Raw genomic sequence first — 10,052 nt, 5'->3', positions numbered from 1 at the left:
CTTCTCTCTCACCCCCCCTCTCCCCCTTCTCTCTCTCCCTCTAGATAACTATTAATTTTCTGGGTTTGAAGATCATCAACCACCTTGACGTTTCAGCTCCACCATCTGAAAATTGAACATTCTCCTTTATTTACGTAAAACCTTTCCATAAAAATGTATTTGATTACAGAGCGACGGTCCAGCGATATTTTGTCCAATATATACAACACATCAGGTAACTTCTACGGAACAATGGCAGCGTTTACCCATCAGGCCTTGCTGCTTACACTTTGATCTCTCCAACCAAAATCCCTGCGGCTGCGTCCTGAGCCGCACATTGATCATCTATCTTTCCTCTTCGGTTCCTTTGCCCGTTTCTCCTCGTGGTCTCGATGTTTGCTCTCTGACGCGTGACGTTTTTCCTCCGCCTTGTGTCGGTCGTGCGACGGTTGTTTCGCCGCGCTTCCTGAACTTCTCTCTTTATCGGAAGCCTTCCTCTGATCTCTGTCCTGCCTGGACGTGCTCGGCTTATTGTTGTATTTCTCATAGCCCGGGTCGGCGCGCTCCTCCTTGATGGTCTCGGCGATTCTGGCGCTTCTTTCGCTGGAGGAGTCGCGGCTTTCCTTTTTGCGTTTTTTCTTTTTATCTGTTACGACAAATTCACGCGATTAGTATAAATCCTCCACTGCACTCACCTTATTTCCTCGGTAGGTTTCTATGTAAACCTTAAAAAGCCAGTCCGGGGATCTTCTGGATCTAGGGACAATGTAGTACTGGAATCTTATAAGCAACAGAGTAGAGTTAAAACTAGGGATGCACCGATACCGGTATTTTAGTACGAGTACTGATCATTTTTTTTCGGTACTTGCCGATACCAATTACCGAGTAACGGAAGTCCCATTCAGTTGTATTAGTATGTCCAGCCTGTCACCCCCGGGGCCTCTCTAGCGAGAATGCGGCCTTCCTCTGGTACCCAGCCGGAGCCGTTCTATCAGGAAGCCGGGCGCTGTGTAATGACCCGATGCCCTGCTTTCTGATTGGCTGGGAGGCCGGCTCCATTGGCTGATGAGGCCGGCTCATCACAAGTGACGAGAGAGCATGGAGCCGCTTCCCGGCCAATCGGGAAACCGGGCATCGCGTAATAATGACGCGCTGCCCGGCTTCCTGATACCGGAAGTACTTGTGCTAGGCATCAGAGCATTTGGGTGAGTACTCGCCCAAATACTCGGAATCGGCACCGATATCGATACTAGTATCGGTATATCCCTAGTTGAAACCCATTAGGCCTGCTTATGGCAGGGACGGGCAAACGCCGGCCCTCCAGCTGTTGTGGAACTACAAATCCCATGAGGCATTGCAAGATTCTCACAGGCACAGACAACTCCCAGAGACAGATGCATCATGGGATTTGTAGTTTCACCATAGCCAAGGGGCCAGAGTTTAAACACCCGCCCGGCTTATAGTCTAGTTCCCCCCGTGCCCTTCAAACTGGAACATGGCACACAGAAATAGGATGTTTGTACTCACCATAAAATCATTTTCCTGGCGCACACATGTGCCAATATGCTGCCTTGAATTAGCACCAGGAAAGGGAAAGTTATGGGTAAGTTTGATATAATTTTCACGGTGCCAAGAAGGCGGCATACTGGCACATGTGCTGCTATGGACTGGCGCGAGGAAAGGAAAAATTATGGATAAGTATGATACAATTTTTCCATTTTCTTGGGAGTTCATTGAGGGACACAGGAACTTCTGCCCGCTAGTGCCGAGGGAGCATGGAGCCGGCTTCCTTTCCAATCAGGAAGCCAGACTGTGGTTTATGACCCGTCTCCCTGATTGGCTAGGAAGCCGGCTTTACTTGTTGCTAGGCAGCCTGGCTTCTTAACCAATCAGGAAGCCTGGTGGCACGTTATGACCTGCCTCACAGTCTACTGATTGGTCAGGAAGCGAGGCTGCCTAGAACAAGGGAAGCCGGGATCCTAGCCTATCAGGAAGCTGGGAGGCGGGTCATTACGTGGCGCCTGGCTTCCCGATTGGCTAGGAAGCCAGCTGCACTTGTTGGCAAGCAGCCTGGCTTCCTTACCAATCAGGAAGTCGGGTAGCACGTCATGACTCGCCTCCCGGCTTCCTGATTGGTCAGGAAGCCTGGCAGCCTCGGCATGTGAAGCTGGTGTTCTTGCACTAGAACACCGGCTTCCCAGGCAATCAGGAAGCCGGGCGACGGGTCATAATCCGCCACCTGACTTCCTGATAATCTGGGCACCTGAGTACCGGAAAAAAATCAGTACTCGATACCGAAAAATCGGTGCATCCAGAATAACATCCGCCACTCTTCTGGGAAGGCTTCAACAAGATTTTGGAGGGTGTCTGTGGGAATTTGTCCCATTTGTGAGGTCAGGTACTGATGTTGGATGAGAAGACCTGACTCACAATCATCTAATTCATCCCAACGGTGTTCAGTAGGGTTGAGGTCAGGACTCTGTGCAGGACACTCAAGTTCCTCCACACCAAGCTGGCCAAACCATGTCTTAAAGGAGAACTATGGGGTCAGGGCTTTTCCCCATAGTTCTCCTAAGGGTCACAGGAGAACACAAAGTAGACTTCCTCCCGTCACCCAAAGTTCAGTATACCGCGAGCTGTACTGAGACGCCGCAGCCGGGACAGATCCCGACAATACTGTCTGGATCCACCCAGCTGCGTGAGTGAAAGCTGGCTCTGCCTATCCAGAGCCAGCGCCAGCAGTGCCCGCCCCCTCCCCCGCCCCTTCCGCCAGTCAGCGTTGGAGGATCGGACAGGGGAGGTGGGAATCCCTGCAGGGAGCCCCGACTCTCTGCAGGGACAGGATCGAGAAGTGAGCGAGGGTATGTGTTCGCTCAGATTATGAGGCTGAGTGAAAATCACTCGCTTCGTAGTTCTCCTATGGAGCTGGCTTTGTGCACAGGGGACAGTCATGGTGGAACAGTAAAGGGCCTTCACCAAACTGTGACCACAAGACTGGAAGAGCCCAATTGTGGGGTAAAAAAAAAACTGAACCCGATGTAATTTGGGACAGAGGAGGAGGCACTTACGTTTCTTTATCTTTTGCGGCTCCCCCGGCTCTTCTTCGGAAGACGAGTGGGGGGGAGTTTGCGCGGCGCAGCCTTTCTCTCTAAGTGTTTTGGTCACTTCGTCGATGTCATCGGCGTCTTTAGGCGCGCGGTAATTTGACACGTGGTCAACGCGAACTGTTCGTCCTTTCAGCTACGCGGAAAGCAAACAACAAGTTTAAACAGGTTAAAATTCCAACCTTTGTCTGGCCATAGTTCTCTTTAGGGTCTCAGTAGGAAGTTTAATAATGTCCTCCTGTGACCCAAAACTCAGCATATGGGGGGGGGGGGGGGCGGGTTTTCGCACCTCCCAACACCCAGTGTGTGGGGGGGGGGGGGGGGCTATTGCCCGCTACATGCTGACAGCGCAGAGCCGTCAATACTGATTGACAAAGCCGGCTGTCCCCGCCCCCTCTCCTGTCTGTCCCACCATTCACCACTAGAGGAATGGAGAGGGGGGGAAATCCCTGCGGGGAGCGGTAACAGTCACTGCTCTCAGTAGGGAGGTCAGGAACTGAGCGATCAGCGGTAAGTGATCACTTAGTTCCTGATCTATAGAGCCGACCTGTGACAGCTGCAGTGTCTCCATGAGCTCCATATATGGGGATGAATGTATTTCACTCTCCTCATAATCCTCCTTTAAAGGAGAACAAACTTTTTCATATATACGTCAAATCTGGTTTCCGTGACCATCAGTCTATCGCCGTCACACTCACCAGACCCTCCGCCAACACCAGTCAGATTGGTCGGCGTCTCACCTTGATGCCAGTGAAATATATATTTGTCATTGTTTGCTGTGCACGGCGCCATCCGTGATTGTCACTACGAGCACCACCATTGTTACTTGGACCGGAAACGCTGTAAGGAGTGTTTTCCGAAACTCACCTTGATGCCATTCAGATTATCCACAGCCAGCACTGTACTCCTCTGATCCTCATAACACAAGAAGCAGAATCCGCGAGAGCGCCCGCTTTGTTTGTCGCGCACCAAGTTAATATTTACCACCTCGCCGTATCTACAAGATGGAGCGATGACACAGGAAGTCAGGAAGGGATGTGAAACCAAAACTCCAGCAGACAGGCATACACACATGAGATGCATGTGAACTGTCTGACTTGATAAAATGTCCCCCTCCCCATCATCATTGAAATCATTACTTACCTTATTCTACCCCCGGTGATGTCACCACCAGGTCTCTATGCAATGCAGGCAGATGGCTGGTGGGAGGGGCCAGGAAAACATCACAGCACCCTGCCTCAGTACTCCACTCATGAGCCCTGATGCAAGCAGTGGGCTGGCGCTTGGGAGGAGCTATGCAAATATTGTGGTCGTTCTGGAGGAGTGGGTGTTTTTGCATGCAGACCACCCTAGGTAACGCCCACATATGATGCTGAGCCTCCATGCTTGCAAGAACTGAGAACCAATAAAGTTCTGTGCACGGTGGACGGGCTCTTGGGAGGAGCTATGCAAATATCAAATATTGATGTCGGTCTGGAGCAGGGGGGCGTTCCTTGGCAGGCTGTATTTGCATGCAGACCACCATAAGTAACACCCACATATGATGCTGAGCCTCCATGATGGCAAGAACTGAAATCCAATGAAGTCCTGATGCAAGCAGTGGGCCGGCTCTTGGGAGGAGCTATGTAAATATTGATATCGGTCTGGAGCAGTGGGCGTTCCTAGGCAGGCTGAATTTGCATGCAGACCGCCCTAGGTAACGCCAACATGTGGTGCTGAGCCTCCGTGCTTGCAAGAACTGAAATCCAATGAAGTCCTGATGCAAGCAGTGGGCTGGCTCTTGGGAGGAGTTATTTAAATCTAAAAATGCCTTGATGGGTGGGTGTCAATCTGGAGGAGTGGGTGGGCCTAGGCAGGATGTATTTGCATGCAGACTGTCTTAGGTAACGCCCACATGGGATGCCGAGCCTCCATGGATTGAGGGAACTGACCAGCTGGAGGAGTGTAAGCGCAGGTTCCCTTCCTGGTGTCTTTTATTAGTCTTTGGAACACTTCCTGTGGGTGGTGGGGGTTGGTTTCCCTCTAGGAAGCGGTTCTGTGGCTCAAGGGGGTGGAGCTGACCAGTAGTAAGCTTGCATGCAGATAAGCTGGTAAAAGAAAATGACGCAAGCCATCAGATAACCATTTTCTGGTAGGATCAGCTTACATAGGCAGGGGGTCAGCTGTCAATCACTGCTGCAGTGGCCGTTACTCTGGCTCCCCCTGACTCCACCCACCAGCAGGAATCAGCATTTCAGACCATTATAGTCCCATAGATTTAGTTGCTGGGGAAGAAGAAATATAGCGGGAAAAAAATGGAGGAAACTTACTGTGAAAAGACGCAAATGATGTCGCCTTCAGTCAACTCGTAAGGCAGCCCCCCTACAGGGAGAAAAAAAAAAAAGCAGAGGTCATACACAGAATCAGACTGACAGCTCGTTAACAAATGTACACAATGATAACCACGCCCACAATCTGCATTGCACCTGCCCAGTCTCCAGGTGGGACCCCCCAAATTACACATGGCTCCCGCCCAGGGCCCGCCTCGAAATCAGTAAGGACCACCCACCGATGGCCCAATGGGAAATGTATCATCATAAGCCCTCACTTCCTGTCTAGTAAAACCATGACAACCAAAAGATTTAGTTTTGAATGGAGGAGGGGAGGGGGGAAGGAATTAGAACCCTCATCAGGTTTTTATTGCTATATAGGGGCTCCGTTAGAGAGATTTCCCCTCACGCAGGACAGGAAGTAAGGGGAAATCTCTCTAAAGGAGCCCCCATATAGCAATATTAACCTGACGGGGGTCCTAAATCTGCCCTCCACTCAAAACCAAACGTTGAACCAGAACACGCACTTTAAATCTATAAAGAGCAAATAAATGTTTCGTCCCATACAGTCATGTGACTCACCCATGAATATCCAGGCGCTGTCCTTGTAGTCCTGATGCCAGGACACGCCTTCCTTCACACCGAGCCGGGCCTCGCGTTCATTCAGCTCGTTAATTAACTTCACTTTGGTTAACGGACTGCAAAACAGGAGAAAACTTGGTTAACTAACGCATTAAAAATAAGCCAAGGGGTTAGAGGTCACCTGACGAGTGACAGGGGTTGTTTCATTGAGTCATCGAATTCATGGGAACCAGGAGGAGACAGAATCTGGGGCAGTTGCCTATGGCAACCAATCAGCTTCACTCTTTAGAGTGTTGAGTTAAGCCTTGAAAATGAAACAGAGAAGCTGATTGGTTGCCAAGAGTCAGGCAGCGATTGTGGCAATCCCTGCTGTGGCCCATGCAGAAGAGACAAAAACACAAATATGGGGGGCAGGTATCATAATGTCTACCCAAGTCTGTGAAGTTATAACTGAACACTGAATATTCGTGAAGACCGAAGCGACCAGTGTGTATATATACGGATGACCGGCTGTGTACAGTCAGACACTTAGCAGGTTGCTGCGGGTCACTTACTTCATTTCGGACGCCGAAACTGCACCGCTCTGTGTTATGGCAGCACAGTGATGACGTGATAGACATGTGACCAAGCGCTCACTTCTAGCTTCCGCTCCACTATGGAGAGCAGGTAGATAGAGGGCGGGGCCGTAGCGCGAAAAGGGAATGGGTGGGATCAGGATGGATGCGGCATCTGCCAGTCACCAACTGCCGGCCAGTGAGGGAAGCGAGCAGAGATCACGTGTGCTCAGTTCTTAGCGTGCACAGAAGGGAGATACTGACATGTGTTTATAAGGTGTGGGAGGAGCCACACGGCAAGAGAACCTGTAACAGCGCCTACCATTAAAGAGAACGTGTCCCCATTTCTTCCATTAAAGAGAACCTGTCCCCATTTCTTCCAATAAAGAGAACCTGTCCCAATTTCTCCCAATAAAGAGAACCTGTCCCCATTTCTTCCAATAAAGAGAACCTGTCCCCATTTCTCCCAATAAAGAGAACCTGTCCCCATATCTTCCAATAAAGAGAACCTGCCCCTATTTCTTCCAATAAAGAGAACCTGTCCCCATTTCTTCCAATAAAGAGAACCTGTCCCCATTTCTTCCAATAAAGATAACCTGTCCCCATTTCTACCAATAAAGAGAACCTGTCCCCATTTCTTCCAATAAAGAAAACATGCCCCCATTTTTCCAATAAAGAGAACCTGTCCCCATATCTGCCAGTAAAGAGAACTTGTCTCCTGATCTACCATTGAAAAAAACCCGTTCCTGCAGCCTAAAAATAATCCCTGGTGATCCTGCCATGAAGATCCTTCTTCAGGCACTTCCTGTTACCGGTGTGACAACGCTCTGTCCCCATCTTCCAATGGTCCTCCTACATTGTCACCCTCTCCCATGGAGACTACAAGCATCCGGTTCAGCACAAATACACACAGACACGGCCCACTGTTATCGCCATTAGGAAAACCCGCCCTGAGAAATGCAATGACAGCAGTCGCTGGGGGGGGGGGGTCATGTAGACAGGAAGTGGCTGGAAAGAGGCTGCAGGAGATCAGCAGCGCTGAGATGCAACCAATGGATAAAAGCAAAATTTTTATTTACAGAAAAAAAGGCAATTGTGTATTATACGCAGCGCCTTAGCATAATAAACGCCATTACCGCTAATAATAATACAAAACCACCTTTGTGGCATGTTGAACCGCTCGGGGGCCCCGGTCCAGGCATGGGGCAAACACCGCCATGATGGCGCCGCCAGCTGGCCACGCTAAAACTTCAGGTATGTCAGGAATCTGAATGGGCACCTGACCCAACATGCCAGGCAGAAGCGACCTGGACCGGGTCATCTCTGCGGGAAAAACAAATGTTGACTTTTTTCTTTCTTTCTTTCGTGTGCGCGCAATGTATACAGTTGTCACAGTTGGTTCTCTATGAAAAGCAGCCACAGCCTGAGTGGAAAAGCCTGTGCCCTGCCAGCGTGCTGCAGAGAAGGATTGCTGCTCTCTGAGGGGAAGCAGTGTTCTCTCTGCAGAGGTCCGACCCACTGCTGCGGTGTCAGAACTGCCGCTTGTCAAAAAGCGAAGCTCATGCTGCCTGTTAATTGGAAAGGTTCAGCTCTGACTCAGGGAGCAAGGCTCCTCCTCTGCAGCGGCTGGCAGAGGGCGGGCCTTTCCACTCAGGCTGTGGCTGCGTTCCGTTAGACATTGCATGCGTTTTGTTTTGATGCCCCCGGAATATATTTCGCTGCTTCATTGTGGCTTTAATTGCCTCCTACGCAGTCAGCCGCGGCGGTGACACTTCCCCATCTCCATCACTGTGATACATTGTCATCCCACGCCTGGCATCTGTGCTAACGGAAACCCTCCCCACAGCCCGCAGGGGCAGAATTAAATGTACATTATGTAGTCTAAATATTTTATAAGGGATCTGAATATGATATATATATTATGTTAAAGTTTGGGAAAAACAGGAAGGGGGCGGAGACAAGACCTGTCACCCTGCACAAGGAGAGAGAACAGCAGTGGTGAAGGTCTTTATTACAGGAGGGGGCGGAGACAAAACCAGTCACCCTGCACAAGGAGAGAGAGTAGCAGTGAGCGGTCTTTATTACAGGAGGGGGCGGAGACAAGACCAGTCACCCTGCACAAGGAGAAAGCGCAGCATTGAGCGGTCTTTATTACAGGAGGGGCGGAGACAAGACCAGTCACCCTGCACAAGGAGAGAGCGCAGCAGTGAGCGGTCTTTATTACAGGAGGGGGCGGAGACAAGACCAGTCACCCTGCACAAGGAGAGAGAGTAGCAGTGAGCGGTCTTTATTACAGGAGGGGGCGGAGACAAGACCAGTCACCCTGCACAAGGAGAAAGCGCAGCATTGAGCGGTCTTTATTACCGGAGGGGGCGGAGACAAGACCAGTCACCCTGCACAAGGAGAGAGCGCAGCAGTGAGCGGTCTTTATTACAGGAGGGGGCGGAGACAAGACCAGTCACCCTGCACAAGGAGAGAGAGCAGCAGTGAGCGGTCTTTATTACAGGAGGGGGCGGAGACAAGACCAGTCACCCTGCACAAGGAGAGAGAGCAGCAGTATTTTTCATATAAAAGACAACTATGAATAATGAATAAAAAAGAGAAATCTCTGGAGAATTCGGGGAAATGTCGGAATTGTTCTAATGGATTTTCAGATAAAAAGTTGCGTCCAAAGTATTGCTCTTATCGGCGTTGTAAGGAGGCTCCTCCCCCTCCGAATAAATAAAAGGGAAATCAAAATCCGGATCTGTGAGATTATTTTCTCCGGAATCTCTGAAGAATCTGAGTCACCGCCGTGGAGGGATCGGGAAGTAATTCTATAATGACGGTGGCTGAGGGATCGGATCCAAGAATGAGAACATCAGACAAGCGCACTGCGTCCATCGTGTTCAATATGAATGAATGTCGCTGCTTTCTGTCTCTGGATATCAATAAAGTTGGATACTTTGTATCGATAAATCGGCAATATTGTATATGTGATCAAAAGGTGAAGAAACATTAAATATTTATTCGGGACGCACTAACACCGAGTACTCAGACTCGCACTCGGCCAAATGCTCCCGATGCCTATCCCGATACTGGAACTTCCGGTATCAGGAAGCCGGGTCAATCCCTCCATAATCACTATTATCCCTCAATGATCCCTCCGACCCCGCAATGGTCCCTCCGACCCCGCAATGGTCCCTCCGACCCCGCAATGATCCTACCAATTCCTCAATGATCCTTCCAACCCCTCAATGATCCATAATTATCCTTCCGATCCCTCAATAATACTTCCGACCCCTCAATGATCCCTCCGACCCCTCAATGATCCTTCCGACCCCTCAATGATCCTCAATGATCCCTTCACCCCTCAATGATCCCTTCACCCCTCAATGATCCCTCTGACCCCGCAATGGTCCATCCAATTCCTCAATGATCCTTCCAACCCCTCAATGATCCATAATTATCCTTCCGACCCCTCAATGATCCCTCCGACCCCTCAATGATCCCTCCGACCCCTCAATGATTCCGAGGACAGACAT

The 10,052-nt window shown here is 50.3% G+C and overlaps 1 protein-coding gene across 1 annotated transcript; it reads right to left on the bottom strand.

The window, feature by feature from the left end:
* Nucleotides 1-317: 317 nt before the first annotated feature.
* On the bottom strand, nt 318-7,849 carry RBMX2 (RNA binding motif protein, X-linked 2). Its single transcript, XM_018576952.1, has 6 exons — nt 7,680-7,849; nt 5,975-6,090; nt 5,393-5,444; nt 3,951-4,080; nt 3,048-3,219; nt 318-625 (listed from the first exon to the last, which is right to left on the bottom strand). The coding sequence occupies exons 1-6, from the start codon at nt 7,847-7,849 to the stop codon at nt 321-323; spliced, it is 945 nt and encodes a 314-aa protein (XP_018432454.1). The 3' UTR covers nt 318-320.
* Between the last annotated feature and the right edge of the window lie 2,203 nt (nt 7,850-10,052).

Source organism: Nanorana parkeri, unplaced genomic scaffold, assembly GCF_000935625.1.
Source record: "Nanorana parkeri isolate BGI_ZX_2015 unplaced genomic scaffold, ASM93562v1 scaffold81, whole genome shotgun sequence".
NCBI classification, from domain to species: domain Eukaryota; kingdom Metazoa; phylum Chordata; class Amphibia; order Anura; family Dicroglossidae; genus Nanorana; species Nanorana parkeri.
The sequence above is the reverse complement of the archived record's forward strand: the minus strand, read 5'-3'. Positions and strand labels throughout refer to the sequence as shown.

What these genes read in the sequence shown, in the direction of transcription:
- RBMX2 (XM_018576952.1), bottom strand. Translation starts at nt 7,849, where the DNA reads ATGACCCGGTCCAGGTCGCTTCTGCCTGGCATGTTGGGTCAGGTGCCC. An exon ending in ATCATTTGCGTCTTTTCACA is followed by an intron (nt 4,081 to 5,392) that starts GTAAGTTTCCTC and finishes TCCATCTTGTAG; the next exon opens with ATACGGCGAGGTGGTAAATA. An exon ending in ATAATCTGAATGGCATCAAG is followed by an intron (nt 3,220 to 3,950) that starts GTGAGTTTCGGA and finishes CTTTCCGCGTAG; the next exon opens with CTGAAAGGACGAACAGTTCG.